At 52.7% G+C, this 18,337-nt stretch overlaps 1 protein-coding gene and 1 non-coding gene across 2 annotated transcripts; one reads left to right on the plus strand and one right to left on the minus strand.

The window, feature by feature from the left end:
- Nucleotides 1–1,570: 1,570 nt before the first annotated feature.
- Nucleotides 1,571–12,546, minus strand: LOC149522520 (uncharacterized). Its single transcript, XM_089770908.1, is given in 10 exon segments — nucleotides 1,571–2,012; nucleotides 2,014–3,343; nucleotides 3,626–3,739; nucleotides 5,851–6,051; nucleotides 7,960–8,019; nucleotides 8,589–8,704; nucleotides 9,406–9,428; nucleotides 9,631–9,861; nucleotides 10,451–10,546; nucleotides 11,905–12,546. Coding segments are annotated over 10 exon segments (2,697 nt in total). The 5' UTR covers nucleotides 12,277–12,546; the 3' UTR covers nucleotides 1,571–1,858.
- Nucleotides 12,547–14,931: 2,385 nt separating this feature from the next.
- TRNAS-AGA (transfer RNA serine (anticodon AGA)) lies at nucleotides 14,932–15,013 on the plus strand. Its single transcript has one exon. It is a non-coding gene; the product is annotated as a tRNA-Ser (tRNA).
- Nucleotides 15,014–18,337: the final 3,324 nt, after the last annotated feature.

Consider the following 18,337-nt stretch of genomic DNA (forward strand, 5'->3'; position numbering starts at 1 on the left):
TGATCAACTAACATGAGAAAGTTAAAAGGTTTAATCTCTTTAATAATTTAAATGCAACTGCCCAGATGCAGCCCTAGCAAAATGGCTTGACTAATTATGTAATTAAGTGAGTTTCCATTAGCAACAGTAATCTACAGAAGGCTTGGAGAGGGCAGGGCTGTGATTGGCGGGGCCAGGCCAGGCCTGAGCACCGCTGAGGGAATCCACTCAGGGGAAATTGCTGACAGCCCTTGACTGGAGACCTTTCCAAAACAGGCCACAAACCAGTTACACTGAGTACTTCAGCTGCCAATCCAGCCTGCAGGAAGCCTCATGAGCAAAATCCCTCAGATACCCCAGCTCTTCCTGTGCCACACTCAGCCCTGGGCTTACACACAGGTGAGGGGTTATACAGCCCAATCTCTCCAACCCAGAACAGATCCACCTGGTTCCAAAGAACCAGGCATGAATCCCTGGTCAATTTATACTTTCCATCTTACCCACAAGATCACAGTGGACCAATCCTTTAGAATCGAAAGGTTTATTAATAAAAGAAAGAAAAGGTTGAGAGTAAGGCTATTAAGGAGAATACATTGTATACATCAATCAGCAAGTTCTTGATGCAGGATCTTAGCAGAGATGTTACAAACTGCTAGCATAAAAGTCTTTGGCATACATTGTATATCAGGATGGGTCAGAAATCCTTCCCGTGTCTCTGTACTTAGCAAGGCACATGGAGCCCCCTCATGGCATTTGATATTCATTTCTGGTGTCTCCCAAGCTGGAGCTAGTTACATGGTCAAGTGACCTGTTTCATATGCCAGCAGCCATTGTGCCCTGGCTGCTTTGCAGCTTTCCACATGCATTCCTCAGCTGTGTATTGGCCACCCTGAGAACCATTGTCCTTGGAGCCATACAAATTAGCATAGTAACTCATTGCACATTCCTTCCTCATGACAGGCAGTCCATACGCAGCATCAGCAGAGCCCATAGTCTTAACTTCCCATACAAACTCCAAACAAGTACATGAATACCACACATAGAATCAGCACAACATCAGCTATCATTTGACACCTCGCATGACCCAATCTGTACAAAATTTGGGGCAAACAGTTTCCCGTGAGTACAGCAATGATCTTAAGGTGAGTATGTTCACCTTAAAATCCAATAACATGACAGGGGCCTCAAGAAAGGTTTGGGGTCTTGAAGAAGGATCTAGGATGCAGAAGCAGGCAGGTGTCTGGCCTGGGGGGAAGGTGCAGTGTCTGGTCAGGAGACAGGGTGCAAAAAAAAAAAGACTGTGTCAATGCAAGCCGGGGGTGCTGGCTGCCAGGAAAAAGTGAATTGAGGAGATTGGGAGGGAGTGTCTGGGAAGGACAACAAATATTACCTGGCTTTGGGACCCCTTGCAGCAACATCTCCAGCCACACTGTCCTCGTCACCCCAGAGGGAGGCTCTACTGCTGCAGCAGCAGCCACACAGACTAGGACCAGACACCGGACACCAGAGGCACCACTACTGCTCCCATTCAGTCCAGGACTGGAGGTGTTGCTGCTGCAGCCACGCAGCCCAGGAACAGCCCCAGAGGCACCCCTGATATGGCTATGTGGCCCTGGAGGCCAGCAGTGCAGTGGCAGCAGTGCCTCTAGTGCCGGGCTCAGGTTGTGTGGCAAAGACTCAGCCTAGCGCTGCCTCCTCTCTAGTGGCTACAAAGCATGAAGAGGGGGTGGGGCTAAGCTCCTTCCCCTCAGTACATCTTCATTTGGAGGTGGGGCCTGGCACTGCCTTGTGGACAGGATCAAAGTCTTAGGAAGGCTGGATTCTACCAACAGAGAAAATTTTGCTCACCCCCACTATAGGGTCTCTCACCTGTGTGGGTTCAACTATATGCAACAAGGCTTGAACTCTCGCTATAGCATTTCCCAAAGTCAGAGCAGTTAAAGGATTCTCTCCTGTGAGAGTTCTCACGGATAACAAGGTGTGACCTATGACTGCAGCATTTCCTACAGTGAGAGCAGGTGAATAGCTTCTTCTGTATGGGTTTTCCTATGTCTAACTAGGTGTGACCGCCGACTGAAGCTTTTCCCACAGTCAGAGCAGCTGAAGGGTTTCTCTCCTGTGTGGGCTCTCCTATGGATAACAAGGTTTGACCTCTGACTGAAGCTTTTCCCACAGTCAGAGCAGCTGAAGGGTTTCTCTCCTGTGTGGGCTCTCCTGTGCATAACAAGGGCTGAGTTCCGACTGAAGTTTTTCCCACAATCACAGCATCTGAAGGGTTTCTCTCCTGTGTGAACTCTCCTATGGATAACAAGCTGTGACCGGTCACTGAAGCTTTTCCCACAGTCAGAGCAACAGAAGGGTTTCTCTCCCGTGTGGGCTCTCCTATGGATAACAAGGTGTGACCTCCGACTGAAGCTTTTCCCACAGTCAGAGCAGCTGAAGGGTTTCTCTCCTGTGTGGGCTCTCCTGTGGATAACAAGGGTTGAGGTCTGACTGAAGCTTTTCCCACAGTCAGAGCAGCTGAAGGGTTTCTCTCCCGTGTGGGCTCTCCTATGGATAACAAGCTGTGAGAGGTCATTGAATCTTTTCCCACAGTCAGAGCAGCTGAAGGGTTTCTCTCCTGTGTGGGCTCTCCTATGTCTAGAAAGGCCTGACCTGTGACTGAAGCTTTTCCCACAGTCAGAGCAGCTGAAGGGTTTCTCTCCCGTGTGGGCTCTCCTATGGATAACAAGGTGTGACCTCCGACTGAAGCTTTTCCCACAGTCGGAGCAGCTGAAGGGTTTCTCTCCTGTGTGGGCTCTCCTGTGGATAACAAGGGTTGAGGTCTGACTGAAGCTTTTCCCACAATCAGAGCAGCTGAAGGGTTTCTCTCCCGTGTGGGCTCTCCTATGGATAACAAGCTGTGACCTCCGACTGAAGCTTTTCCCACAGTCAGAGCAGCTGAAGGGTTTCTCTCCTGTGTAGGCTCTCCTGTGGATAACAAGGGTTGAGGTCTGACTGAAGCTTTTCCCACAGTCAGAGCAGCTGAAGGGTTTCTCTCCTGTTTGGGCTCTTTCATGTTTACTAGGAGTTGCACTGTCACTGCAAGCACAAGGTGAATGTTGATGGGGGATTTTCTTTTGAACAGTTTCTGTGTTTGTTTTCAACCTTCTGATCCTCTGACTGGATTTATCCTGTCCTGCTCCTGGATGGTTTCCCTGCTGCCTTTGTAGACTACGCTGACTCTCACAAGTCTCTCCTTGCTCAGGACTCTGAGAAACATGCCCTTCAGATCTTTCCACTAATAACCCACATGGAGCCATTTGCTCAGGTCCTTCCTCTTGAAGACTCCTCTCACTGTTCTCATTCAGCATCCCATCACCTGCTGGGAGGGAGAGAGAAACCACACAGGAGTCATTCTCTGTGCTGAGCTGAAAGAAAAATTCTGAATGGTGAACAGAAAATGGGGGACAAACCCAAAGAATGGCTGGAAAGATTCAATAATCATGAGCTGAGTTCACCCTGCTCCCCCATAACTCTTTCCCCACCCAGCTCTCTCAGACTGGAGTTGAGACAGGCTGAAGGGCCAGTCAGACTTGATGAAAACACACAATCAACATCATGAGAACACAGAAATTGGTTTGAGTCAGTTTAGCTGATATCTCACCTGTGTGGTTGCCACTGATGATTTCCCCTTCCTCACAGCCTTGGAGATCCGGGATCTGCAGCTCTTCCCTTCGCTCCACCCAGGAGAGCACATGAGCTTTGAAGACTGGAAATCCTATTTCGGGAGCAATTAACCAAGTGCTGATCTTGTTCATTAAGGTCTGTGCCATTCCTGCTTCCAAAGCCAGGATCTGAGTCTCCTACCCAGACAGGCTCCTTCCCCACCTTCCAGAGACTTGTCTCTGGCTGGTACAAGATCCCAGGCAAGACTAATTCCATCCTCCCCCTACCCTATCACCATATTGGGAATAACCCAGCAGACTCCCATGGGGAACTGGGCGCTCTGCTGCACTCTCCAGGATACAACTCAGTCTCCTTTAGGGCCTATTGCATACTTGGGCAGGAGAGGAACACACTGCTCATAAGGGGAGAGCTCTAGGGCTTTCAGGAATGACAGACACCTCTAGCCAGGACTCAGATTTGAGCTGCCACATGAGGTCACTAGGGCTGCGAGGGAAAGGATCCAGCAGAGCTCTAGAGCCATGTGGGCTCTGCCCACAGAGCTCTTAGCTTGGGGCTGGACGTGTCCTGCTCTTGGGCTCAGATGCTCTACTTGAGCCAGAAGGAGGCTGGGGAATTGTCTGATCAGGAGAATGAATCCTTGGTTGGCCACTTCAGGCCCTGCCTATGCTCCATATTCCTGATCCTGACTGACTGTGCCTGGGTGCCCACAACAGCTGTCAGCCCTGCAGACAGCCAGGGCAGTGCCGGCCTGTTCTTGTGGCCAGCCAAGGTAGAGACAGGCTGGGCTGCTTCTCTGCTGCTCCTAGATTCTCCTGCTGTTCAGCTCCTTCTGTAGCCTTGGTTTGACTCTGCCAGCAGCACCAACCCTCCTTTTGTGGCCAGTCGGGCCTGTCATTTGGTGCCCCTCTGGCTTGCAGAGAATCTACCAGAGGCAGGGAAGGACTCTGAGTTGATGCCTTCCTTCCAGGGGCTCAGCACAAGGGGTCCTGCAGACACAGAGGCTGTGTCTAGATTGGCCAGTTTTTCCAGAAAATCAGCCATTTTTCCAGAAAAACTAGCCAGCTGTCTACACTGGCCGCTTGAATTTCTGCAAAAGCACTGACTTCCTACTGTAAATCAGTGCTTTTTGCGGAAATACTATGCTGCTCCCGTTCGGGCAAAAGTCCCTTTTGCACAAAAGGGTCAATGTAGACAGCTGAGTTTTGTTTTGCGCAAAAAAGCCCCGATCGCGAAAATGGCAATCGGGGCTTTTTTGCGCAAAAGTGCATCTAGATTGGCCATGGACGCTTTTCCGCACAAAGTGATTTTGCCGAAAAGCGTCCGTGCCAATCTAGACACTTTTCCGAAAATGCTTTTAACGGAAAACTTTTCCGTTAAAAGCATTTCCGGAAAATCATGCCAGTCTAGACGTAGCCTAAGGGTGTGTGTAAACTACATGGCTCCGTCGATGGAGCCATGTAGATGAGGCGGATCGGCCAAGGGAATTGAAGCCGCGATTTAAACAATTGCGGCTGTTACGACACATCGGGGTTTCCCCGACTGCTGCCCCCCCTTAGTGGCACAAACAGACTCCACCAGCCAGTAGAATAGAGGGAGTTTATTGCATCTCCAGGATACAGTACAGCATAGATGTAATCGGGTTACAGGGCAGGCCTAGGATGCCTCAGCCCCCCTAGAGATGGGGGAGATTGGGCCGGGCCCCTAAATTCCAGCCCCTTCCCTAGGCTGCCTCCATCATCCCCAACAGAAACTACTTGACCCTCCTCCAGCCCTGCCCTGCCGCCAGGGCTGACTTCGCCCTCCTTCCTTTGTTCCACTCCCTGGGAGGTAACTGGTCAGACAGGTTCGGAGCCCCTTGCATAATAACTCACCCCCTACCCAGTAGTTTAGACGCACCCTAAGAGCAGCTGCAGCCAGCCCCAAAACTCTGGTACCTGCCGTTCCTGCCTGGGCCCTTCCACTGACACCTCCGGCCAAGGCACAACATGGGCATGATGGTGAGAACCACAATGAGACCTTGGCTGTGGGAAGAGCAGCACCACTATTATGTCGCTGGACCTCCTCTCACACAGGAGCCAGGATTACTGGGGCAGATACTGCTGATACTGAGGGTTCGCGCAATGAGGGACCCTGAACCAAACGCAACCCAGCTGCTCCAGAGCCCACCCAGGTTCTGTTACACAAGGGGACAGGAATCCTTACCCAGCCAGCTCACAGCCTCGTAATTCTCCTGCATCATATCCCTGTAGAGGGCTCTTTGGCCCGGGTCCAGCAGAGCCCATTCCTCCTCAGAGAAGTACACAGCCACCTCCTCGAAGCTCACCGGCTCCGCCACGGCCATTTCCTGTCCCTGGCTCTGCAGGCCAGGGGCTGAACTGGAGTCAGACATGGGTGTTCTGCAGCCTGGCAGGGGGAGAAGGGGAATTGGAGACATTTCAGAAGGGGCTTTAATCCTTTCCACACCTCCATTCCACCCAGACTCTGTCCCTGGTGACACATGTGCTAGATTCTGCCATTGTGGGCAAAAGCTTTAGTCTAGATATTCCATGAACAGGAGTTAGATCCCAAATCCACATTCATTTCTCTCTGTACCTGACTTGAATTACATTACTGCATCTGCAACAATTGGATTTAGTTCTCAGCACCCAGCGTTTCTGATAAGCCACATATTCATCTGCCTGAACATGGACATAGGCTAAATGCAGGCTGCTGTATTTAAAACCCTTAGTCTTCATTCATGGATTTGCAGCACAAACTTTGCTCTCTCATCTGACAAAGATGATATAAAGCCTTTTCACAACAGAGTCAGTGAAATTACCACCACCATTCAGATACTTATTAAACACGTGCGCTGAGTGTTTGCAGGATGAGATCTTAAGATTCATGGGATCAGAAGATATCCTTAATCATGAAGTCGGACCCCCCGAGTGGCATAAGCCATTACACTCAGTCCATTTCCCCAGGCACAAAGCTCCATTTCCCCAAAGTGTATTTTCTAGAAAGTCCCCGTGATTTGAAGACATCAAGAGATGGAGAATCCACCAGTTCTTTGCTCATTTGTTTCAGCAGCAAATCATCTTCCCTATCAAACATTCGTGCCTCTTTTCTAGCCTGAAATAGTCTGGCTTCAGCTGTCCCTTATTGTTTCTCACTGAGCCTTATCCACTCGAGAGCGTGGGTAATACATTTTGATGGGGGGCCAAATGCAAAGTGGCTGAGAGCTGCACTCTTCCATGACATTAATGCAGGAAATGCAGGGTCTGGGACGGATGCTGGGATGAAGAGGAAGTTTGGGGCAAGGGTTTGGGATGGAAGACAGAGGGGTCTAAGAGGGAGTTTGGGTGAAGGAGGCAGGCTGTGATCTAGGACACTGGATTAGCCAACTATTCATTATCTAAATTAAAGTTAGATATTTAAAGTAAGTGGTTGAGTGGACAAATAAGAGGCTGTGGGTTTCTGACCACAGAGAGCTCTTGCATTTATAGCTGCAGCAGGAGGACAGAGTTTGGGTATGCAGAGTGTGGGGCAGGAGTGGGGAGCAGAGATTAGGAGGGGAAGAGAGATGGTTGGGGTGTCAGAGGCAAGCTCTGGACAGGAGCCTTATCTGAGTGACTCCTGGGCAGAGACCAAGCACCTCAGGCAGGCAGGGAGCCTGCTTGACCCTCTCACAGACTGCAGGGCCATGTGGGTGTGTAAATACTTGACCCAGAGGGGAAGGGGCGCAGTGCTTTGTTTCTGGCCAGAAACCAGCGAATAAGATTGCTCTGGGGGTGGAAGCAATGTCTGAACCCTTTCCTCCTCCCCTCTAGGCTCACAGTTTTTTTCTGAGTGGCTTGCAGATGGAGAGTGGCATCTGTGGGCTAGATCAAATGGCTTGGTCGGGTAGATCAGACCCATGGACTCTTATTTTGCCCATGCCTCCACTAGACGTAACAGCCCTTGGGAATCCAGCAGTTTCTTGCCTTGAACTACCTGATATAGTGGAAGCCTGGCAGCTCTCAGCCTTTCACCCTATTTATTGTTTGAAACCAACCCCATGTTGAAACTGAGCAGTGAAATCTGAGCCTGAAGGTGCCATCCTATGTGTGCTTTAGCTTCACCCCTTTAGCATCACAAACCCATAGACCAGTGTTTTTCCAACTATCCACAGGCCCCCATACAGTGCCCCTGGGGCTCCTCACTGATCAGTGTATGTGATTTAGGTCTGAGTCCACTATGGTTGCCGTTGTTGGTAACTTTAATGAAAACCCCATGAAGATGTTTCCACTGGAATTTTTTCATCATTTAAAGATTCTCCACCTGCAAACTCACCTTGTCTGAAAGCTCCCAGGGATTTTCCTCTTGCTCTCGCCAGTGCAGAGGGCAGAGTGTCTGGTGGGGGAAGGTATAAGAGAGGTGAGATTCCAGGCTCTCCTGTTTATAACCATGTCCCAATGCTGAACTCTGCATTTCAATTGTATCAGAGACAGAGACAATCACATTGAATTGTTTCAGGAATTTAATATGAAAGTCTAAACTTTCATTTCCTTTCTCACTCGGGCACCTCCCAGCTATGGAGCCAACATCCCTGCAGCCTGACACCCGTCCCAGGAGAGAGAAGCTGTAAATGAGATTTACTCTTCTCTCCTCACCCCCTTCCACTTGGTTTCTCATTCACTTACTGCTTCTTATCATAACCTGGAGCCATGGTGGCGGAACACGTGGCCATCATAGGAACTTTGGCCATTTTGATCTCTGAATGGGAGGTTCAGAGTTTGCAGATCCCTGGATTTATCTGCAATCAGTTGGGTCTGTTCGCTCAGTGTCTCTAAGGATAGCAGAGTGATGGGGCCATCATTCTCCACGTGGGAATTGAGGCAGGGGAAGGTTGGCTTCAGAGGCCAGATTCAATGGTCTCAGATACTTGAACCACTTTCCTTTCATCCATCCCTTCTAGTTACCTTTGAACTCCCTCAGAGTCTCCGACAGAGCAATCGTTTTCTGGGAGAAACCTCTGACTTGTTCTTCCAGTTCAGGGGAAATTTCCTCTGGCAGCTGGAACTGCCCCATCTCACACCTGGACAGAAACAATTCCATGTGATTGTATTTCATTTACTGCTGATAAGTTCTGGCTAGTAAGTCTCAGCTCTAACAGGCCTGGAGTTAGAATTCCTCCAATTCTCCCAGCCTAAGAGCAGGGACAACATATCCCATGGCCATGAAACCTTCCCCTGAAAGGCCCCACTGCAGTTCTTCATTTCTGGCCTGGGGAGACTGGCTGGGGGACAAAAGGGGAATTGAGTCTTCATGGCCAACTCACTCCTTGGCCTCCAGACACTGAAAGACAAGAGGTTCCCAGGTGAAGGGGTGAAGGAATCTGTCCACTAGGTACTAGAATGAGACACCAGCTACTCCCTCCCCAGCTCCTTCCACACAGGTCTCCAAACAGCCCTCATTTGGGACAGACTCTTGGTCCTTGCTGCCCTGGGCTGACTGTGCCCAGTGCCCAGCAGCAACAGGCCCACGTTCCACCTCACAGTCCTGAGGTAGCCAGTCCCCAGGGAGGTGACAGCTCCAGGAAACACTTGAGGTCAGACTGATCCCTGAATAGGGAATCCCAGAGTCTGCTGTGCAATGGTGAGACTCTCAGAATTCAATGAGTCAGAGATATTCGTATCTAACATCTGCCTCTTAGAGCCCTGTGGAGATGTGGTGCTAACATCAGCTCCAAGCTCTTTCCCTGAGCTGTGCAGCGTGAGGGGAGTGAGAGCCACGTACCTACTCAGGGTTCTTCTGACGTCCTAGAAAAAAAAAAGACACAGAAAAGACTCTCAGCCCCATTGGACACACACAGAGGACCTCAGGGAAGGGATTTTGCAAACATGGGAAGAGAGTCCCTGCCCTGGAGTTACACCCAGATCTGACAGCTGGACCTCAGCACTTGTGATTTAGGAGCCTCCCGTCCCTGTGTGGGGAGCTGGGATGTTTCTTCCTCAGTCTCACCTGCACGAATTCACTCGCTGGCTTCTGACATGTCCCCTCCAGCTCACTGATCCCCTCACTGAGACGGGAAATCTGCACGGAGAGTTTCCTGACAGTGTCAGTCTGGAGCCTCCCAATCTTCTCATCCAGCTTCTCCAGCTGGGCCAGCAGGAGTCGCTCTTGTTCCTCTAGGAACTGCCACAGCTGCTGAAACTCAGCCACAATCATCTGCCTCTCGGCTTGCGTCCATTTCTGTATGAAAGCAGGGAAAGGGCTGGTCAAGGGCATGAATGGAGCCCAGGGCCCTTTCATGGAGAGCTGAGTGCGCAGCAGGGAGAATTTCTTGGAAAACCCTAAAATGTGTGACATTTGACTGTACTTTGTGGTTAGTAGGCAGAGGTAGCTCTCCCAGCATCTCCTTTGGGCCCTGTGTCCCTCTGAAAGGGATGTTCCCATGTCTGCCATGGGCAGTAACTTTTATTATTCATGGGCTCTGGAAATTCAGACCCTGAGCAGCATGAGGCAGGACTCAGCACCAGCCTGACAGAGATAACCAGGAAGGAAAAAGAAGGAAACATGTTAATACACCAAGTGATCAGACAGCCCTTCAGGGGGACATTCAGCTCACTTGGGGAGGATGTCTGGGAAAACCACAAAGACTGGACATTAACTCATGCACTGACATAGAAGCTCAGGGCCTGTCTACACATGGATCTCAGCCAGCAATTCATGATCCAGGAGAAACACAAAGAAGCCCAACGTCACCAGGGCCAAACAGGAGTCTGCCTGCTAACAGCCCTCCCACGGCCAGTCCCTGCTAGTTCAAAGCACATGCACCTACCAGATACTCTTGGCGTTTCCCTTCTGCTGTTGCTTTCCTTCCCAGCACCTTTTCTCTCTCTTCCCTCAGAGTCTTCAAATGGGCCTCCAATTTTTCCTGAAGAAACAGATATAAGAACAAGGGCAAACCCCATCAGATGTCGGGAGCCCATTTGTCTGCCTTTAAGAGAGTCCCAGTTTTGTGGAGCTCTGCCCCTGTCCAGCAGGGACTCAGCCCTGGACTTGGTTGTGTCCATAGAAAAAGACACAAGAAGAGACTGAGGATGCAGCAGGACACCTACGAGGGTAAGGGAAGGATCAGTGGTGGCACCTTTATAAAGAATGATGCAGGTGGGGAATAGGGAGGTAAAAATGCTTAACAATACTAATCATGTAACTGATTATAATTTTATCAGTAAAAGGAGTTTTTTAACCTGCTGACAGGAAAGGCTGGTAGCAGAAATGGGCTCTCCTGGGCCGGGGATCTCTCGCGAGGTCTGCCGGGGGTGGCCACAAAGACTGCTGGCTAATGGGAACTCCCAGCAGCTGCAGACTGACGTTAGCTGCCACAGGGAAGCAGGCACTGCTGGGGAAGTGGGGAGTTTAACCAGTAACTAGCACGGATAAGCATTAGCTCTTCAGTTAACCAGTTTGAACTCTTGCTACAATCCAGTTGACTCCTAGTTGTGTCTGGCATGGACCTGCACTTCCTGAAGTCCTGCTACGGGTGGAGTGAAGGTGCTCGGGGCCCCATACAGCATCCAGCTCAGCAACCTCATCTAGTGCAGGCAGCTGCATTGGAGTTTAACCCCTCATGGAGCACCTCAGAAGTTCGGCATCCCTATTAGAAACCTTCACTCCCTGCTTGACCTAGGGCTTTATCAAGGCATCTTTTCCTCCTCAACGGCCACACTTCATCACTGTTCAGTGATGCTGAGGGGCAGGGAGCAGTGTAAGTCTAACAGGGCACAGGGCTAAACTCTATCCCTGACGTGCCTGGCGACTATGAGCGACTAGGTGCTGCCCCACCTTCACTTCCCACAGTTTGTCTAACTGGACTGTGACCTGCTCAGAGAAGGGACTTTCCCTTGCTGGATGTTGTGCAGGTCTCAGCTGCCATTGCAGGTCTATAAGGCAAATGACAGATTGTTCCACCGATCAATAACAGCTTGTAACCTCTTCTCCAGTCCCAAGGCAACTCACTGATAGAGTGGCCTGTACCTCCTGGGATCTAAACCTTTCTGATTGTTAACACCTTCCCTTGTGCAAACACCCAGTGAGGGCTGGGTTTCAGGATTCACAGCCCCAGAGAAACCTTTCCCACATGGGGTATCTTGACGTAAGTTGCCACAAAGCCAGAGCATTTACTTTTTACAGCATGTCTTGTAGGCTTTACTGAGCTGTGTCACAACTGTGCCCAGTAACTGTTAGTGAAATAATGCTGTAATTAAAACACACTGGACAGTAACTCTGTACCTTGTACTCCTGAGCACCTTCCTGTATGAGCACCACCATGTGAGCCTGAGATCTGTCAGACACCACACAGATGGGAGTTTGATTCTCTTCACAGAACCACTTCAGAGTCTCCTGGTGCTCCCCGCACACCCCGTCCCATCTTGCTCTCTCTGCTGCCTGGAAACTCAGTGGCTTGGCTAGTTCCATCACGTTTGCCAGCTTCCAGTTGGGCCAGAGAGGTCCCTGCTGCTCAGTGTCTCTGTCCAGAGGGCTATGGGGGGCCTGGCAGAAATTGTGCCCACACTCCAGAGTGACAGGGGCTGTGAAATCCTCCAGACAGATGGGACGTGGCGTTTCCTCCCGGAAAGTTTGCACATGGTTCTCTGCAGCCATGGCTGCCGCTGGGCTGGGGAGCAGAGGCCGTGTCACTTCCCTGAGCTCAGCAATAGCCAGGCAGGTCCAGGGGCATGAGGGCACCAGCACTGAGAATAAAAAAAAAAAATCAAAATTAAAAAACGAAAAAGCCCCCAAATCTTCGCTCACCGCTGCCCCCGCCAGATCCTCCCCTGGGCCCCTCAGCCACCTGCCCCAGCCAGACCCCCCGCCCGTCTCTGCGCCCCTCAGACCAGGGCCCCTCCTCACCCCGTGTTAATATCCCCCCCCCCCCCGCACACTCTGCAGCCCCCGGCCCGCCCAGACACCCTGCGCGGCGGGAAAATCAGGAAGCCCGACGGAGGGACGGCGGGGGGGGGCGCCCCGATACCTCACGCCGCCTCCTCCCCCAGCCCCCTCACGCCGGGCCGCCCCCTCCGCTCTGGGCCAACCCCGCAGCGAGTAACGGCGCCAACGGCCCCTCGCAACGGCTCCCACCTCAGGGCGCGCGCCGCGTGACGTTACTGCGGCCGGGGCGGGCGGGGCCTGAGCGGGGCGGGGAGTGACGGGCGGGGACGCACTAAACTCCCGGCTGCGGGGTGTAGAATGGGGCGGGCGCGCTCAGACCGCGCATGCGCTCCGGGCTAGTGACTCCGAGCAGAATCCAGCGCCCGGGGTTTAGCTCAGACCGCGAGGTGCCCGGCCACGCCCCCAGCGCCGCGGGGCCCCACGTGGCTTCCGCCTGTGGGAGCCAGTCCGGGGCGAGATTCTCCAGGCCCCGGGACAGCCGCTCCGCGCGTGTCTGTGCCGAGAGCAGCTCCCCTGGGGCGGGCACCGGCTCTGCGGGGGGAGCCTCCCGCGGGACAGCGGAGCGGCCCCGACCCAGCTGCTGCGCTGGGGGCCCGTAAGGGGGGAGGGTCCGGAGCCCCGCGGTGGGGCCAAGGGCGCTGCAGATTGTGAGCCCGCGCTGCGGGTCCCCCCCACGGACCGCCCCGGGCAGAGAGGATGGAGCGGTGCTTGGGGGGGGTGAGAAGTGGGAGTAAAGGAAAGTGCCGTCTCTGCAAAGGGAACTTTTATCCCCCCCGCGCAACTTCCTCCGCTCCAGCCCCGCCCCCCACAAACCCTCCCCCCCCCCCGCACCGTGATGCCCTGCAGCGCCGCCCTTCCCCCCCCGCCCACGGACCGACCAGGGCAGAGAAGATCGCGCGGTGCTGGGGAGTGGGGGGGGGAGAATCGGGCGCAAACGAACGTGCCGCTTCTGCAAAGGGAACTTGTATTCCCCAATTCCCCCCCAATCCAGCCCCCCTCTCCCGAGCCCCATAACCCCCCGCCCCGCAGTCTGATCCCCTGTAGCGGCCCCCGCCGCAGTGCAACCCCTGCCCCTCCCCCCGCCTCCTCCATCCCGGCGCCCACAGCACGCCCCGTGGCAGCCACTGGCCGCAGCAGGAGCCCAACGGACCCCGCCCCCCACTGTGACGTTGCTTGCTCCGCCCCTTGCTCTCGCTCCGATTGACAGGGGTTCCCCGGGCTGTCACGCCCCAGTGACGCAGAATCGCCCGCCTCCGTGGCCGCATCATCAGTGACATGAATTGCCCCGCCCCTTGCTCTCTAGTCCGGGTGAGGGGGATTCCCTGGCCCCGCTGGCCCGCCAGGAGTGACAGGGCTGCCCAGAGACGCCGAGGGCGGGGCCAGTGACTCGGAAGGGGGCGGGGCCGGGGATCCACCAACCAATGAGAGCGCGGTAGCCCAGTGACGCGCCTGCCCTTCCTCCGGCGAGAGACACGGACCCGCCTCTCGGGCCAGAGGGGCGGGAGCGCGCGGACTCGGCCGGGCTCAGGCCCCGGAACGTGTCACCTGAACGTTCCACCCAGGCCCAGGAGGAGCCGGGCTGCTTGAGACCTTCCTGTCCTCGAGGGGCCTCGGCTTGGCCTGTGGAGAGTCACAGCCACAGTTTGTGGGTTAATAATAAAGTTTTTCCTGTTTGAATCTTAGTGTCTGTCACTGAATAGTTATTGTCTGAGCCCAGTACTGCCTGCCCCCCCCCCTAGCATTTCCCACTGCTGTGAAAATTGAACATGGGAAAACCGCAACTGAGAGCATGTAACTAGATACACATAAATACTCAACTGTTACTTTATCTGTCAACATCGCACATCAAACACAATGAATTCTGCACAAGATTCACTCTCACTCCTTATAGGCACAGTTCTGGGAGCTGAGCAGCCCAGCCTGGTGGATTCTGGGGAACATGTGACGCCCCAGAGACTTGCCACACCAGCCCAGGGGCAGGTGCCAGAGCCTGAGTGTGGGACATTGATCACCAAAGCCTCCAGGGCTGGGATGGCTCCTGCTGGCTTTTCCCATTACAGGAAACAGCCTGAGTCAGCTCCAGGGAGGGGAACAGCCGGTTGTTGCTGGAGGCAGTAGAGCCTGAGCTCAGAAAATCGAAACTGATCCTCTTCCCCAGCCCAGAGGGAGCCATGGCTGCAGCGAGCACAGTGGAAAGTCTCAGAATGAAAGTGACTTGTCCTGTCTGCCTGGAGCAAAATGCAGGACAATGTAGCACTTTAAAGACTAACAAGATGGTTTATTAGATGATGAGCTTTCGTGGGCCAGACCCACTTCCTCAGATCAAAAAGATTATTTACCAGTTTCCCTGGCCTACTGTTATTTAGAGCTGTGATGGCCGAGTGGTTAAGGTGTTGGACTAGAAACCCAATAGGGTTTTCCTGCGCAGGTTCAAATCCTGCTCACAGCGAGGCCTGTGTCTTGGCCACAAGCCTTTCTAGAGCAACATGGTACCCAAACCCTGAGAAGAATGTGGCCTGTCCTGTCAGAAAGGACACCTGCAGAAGGCAACAGAGGCTACAAAAGCAGGAGAGAACATGGATTGCAGGGTCCTACCTAACAATAGGAAAACCAGTCTGGCTTTGAGCAGAGCCACCTCCCCAAGGACACAGCCAGGGGACCAAGTGGCTCCAGTGGCCCCTTGCTCTCCCCAAAAGCCCAAAAGCCAGCCAGCCTGGGTTGGGTAGAAAGATGCTGGGCCCAGTGGCCTTCCTTCACTTGGCAGAGGCAGAAGTGATGGAGACAGGCCCAGGGGTGTGTGGGCTACAAAAGCTTCTTGTTCCCTTCTCAACTCCTAACAGTGCAAACATCAGGGAGAGTAGCTCAGTAGCTCAGTGATAGACTACAAATTATATGAGCGTTACTTCAAATCCAACTGATCATTCAATGGAAACATTTAAGTCTCCAATTTCATTCCATTACATTCTAGGTTTCTATTTTTTGGATTCTTTAAATGAATACGAACCCTTACTGCTGTCCTGTGCCAACGCACATAAACCAGGCAAACCCGTCCCTCATCTGGAGCCAGCTCAAACCCGCTGTGTGTCTGGTTTGTGTTTCCATCCGTTCAACAAGGGTGTGATTTGGAAGCCCAATGGCAGGTCCCTTGTCTCCATGGGCTGTGCTGTGCAGAAGAACAAGAACCACACCCAGCTGGGGAGGAACGGCCTAGTGTGTATTGCAATTGGTGGAGGAGTTGCCCAAATCTACCGGAGATGGGCAGGAGCCTGTTACAAACAGACACTAAACACCGTTATCAGACTGCCCTGTGCACATTCCTACCTTCCTTTGTGCACACAACATACATGAAGCTCTAATTACTGGCCACCTGCCTTTCACACAGATCATTGATCCTTGTGACTTTCAGGTACATTCATATGGCAGCTGTTTAAACATAATGGCTACGTCTACACTGGCCCCTTTTACGAAAGGGGCATGCTAATTTTCAACTTCAGAATAGGGAAATCCGAGGGGGATTTAAATATCCCCCGTGGGATTTAAATAAAGATGTCTACCGCTTTTTTCCGGCTTCGGAAAGTAGGAATAAGAGATCCTCCGGAATAGGGCTTTATTCCAGAGGATCGGGCCAGTCTAGATGCTTTTTTCCGGATTTTCCCCAAGCCGGAAAAAAGAGGCGGACATCTTTATTTAAATCCCGCTGGGGATATTTAAATCCCCCGCGGATTTCCCTATTCTAAAGTTGAAAATTAGCATGCCCCTTTCGGGCCAATGGCTGTGTCTACACTGGCCACTTATTCCGGAAAACCAGCCGCTTTTCCTGAATAACTTGTCTACACTGGCCCCTTGAATTTCCAGAAAAGCACTGACGATCTACTGTAAGAAATCGGCCGCTTTTCCGGAAATACTATGCTGCTCCCATTCGGGCAAACTATTCCGGAAAAGGGCCAATGTAGACAGCACAGTAGTGTTTTCCGCAAAAAAGCCCCGCGCTGCCCCCCCCTCCCCATCCGCATCCAGATGTGACTCTCGGCCCGCAGGTAGAACGGAAGGCCTATTCCTTCAGAGGCGTAAAGCGTTGAACGGACTTGACAGCACGGGAAAGAGAAACGCAAAACGAGTAGCCGTGGGATCGGCTTAAGCGGCAGGACTGCATTTTGCAGACCGTAGGCCGACCTTCCTGGTCCGGTTGGGCACGTCTGTGCCACAGCTGCGGCTCGAAATAAGCTACGCCATTTGAGCCGCGCCAATGGCGCTGCTTCTTTCAAGCAACTTTCGAAAGAGCTTATTTCGTCTGCACCGTGGAACGTGTTCGTCAGTGTTCTGGGGAAAGGGTGAGGCGGCAAACGTTGTGGACGGTGTAGACAACTGGCAAGTTTTTCCGGAAAAGCTGTGTCTACACTGTGTTTTCCAGGCTGTGTCTACACTGGCCATTTATTCCGGAAAAGCAGCCGCTTTTCCGGAATAACTTGCCAGCTGTCTACACTGGCCACTTGCTTTTCCAGAAAAGCAATGACGATCTAATGTAAAATCGTCAGTGTTTTTCCGGAAAAACTATGCTGCTCCCATTCGGGCAAAAGTCTTTTTCCGGAAAAACTGTTCTGGAAAAGGGCCAGTGTAGACAGCCCAGTAGTCTTTCCCGCAAAAGAGCCCCGATCGCGAAAATGACATCGGGGCTTTTTTGCGGAAAAGCGCGTCTACATTGGCCACGGACGCTTTTTCGGAAAAAGTGCTTTTCCAGAAAAGCATTCTGCCAATGTAGACGCGTTTTTTCCGGAAATACTTATAACGGAAAATGGTTTCGTTTTAAGCATTTCCGGAAAAAGGTGCCAATGTAGACGTAGCCCCAGAAATCTGTTTCCCGGCAGCCGCGGAGTTGGGGCCTACGCCGGAGGATGTTGCGAAGGCCGAGATACTGAGGCAGTGTGATGAAATGCATCCCCTCCCACCCGTACTCAAGGAGCTGACTGGGGTGACATCTGAGACATGGAGGATTATTTCAGAAAACTCGCGGCAGGTGGGAGAGATTCCCGAAGAGGGGGAAGGGGCAACCTATCAAAAGGGTATATCTGCTGTCTTCGGGAAAGCTGTGGGTACCGTCTCACGTGACTTGTGCACGAACGCGCTCGCTAGCCAAACGCAAGCTAGCCGGAGCTACCGTCAGGGGGCTGCTAAAGGGTCAGAGATACCGTTCTCAGGGAATAGTTATCGCCGTAGTGCCCAGCTTCGCTGGAAGGGCGTAACGAGCAGGAGTCCGGCAGGGATTCCTTGTGGGCCCGGTTCCCTTCCTCGGCCATTCGGATGGGCGGCGTAGAGAGTACGCTTATCAAGACTGCGGAGGACCCCGAGCTGGGAGGGGTTGCAGGTGCTGTGGAGGACGGGATCCTCGCAATTCGAAATGATCTGGACAAAGCGGAGAAATGGTTTGGAGAGACTACGATGAAGTTCAATAAGGCCAAATGCAAAGTACTCCACTTACGAACGATCAATCCGTTGCTTGTGCCCACGTGCAGGGTGGCAGAGAGAGAGAGAGAGAGAGAGAGAGAATGGGAAATGGCTGTCTAGGAAGGAATACTGTGGACAAGAATCTGCGCAGCAGGGGAGAGGGCCAGGGAGAGGCTGGCTGTCACAGCGGACCACGAGGTAAACGGGAGTCGAGAGCGGTAAACAGGTTACCAGAGCAGCGAACATGGTTCTGTGGCGCGTTAGCGGAAGCAGCAGCATCGTGCGCAAGACAGGAAAAGCAATTCTTCCGCTCTACACGGTGAGGATTAGG

This window comes from Pelodiscus sinensis, chromosome 19 (assembly GCF_052426305.1).
Source record: "Pelodiscus sinensis isolate ZL-2025 chromosome 19, ASM5242630v1, whole genome shotgun sequence".
NCBI lineage: Eukaryota > Metazoa > Chordata > Testudines > Trionychidae > Pelodiscus > Pelodiscus sinensis.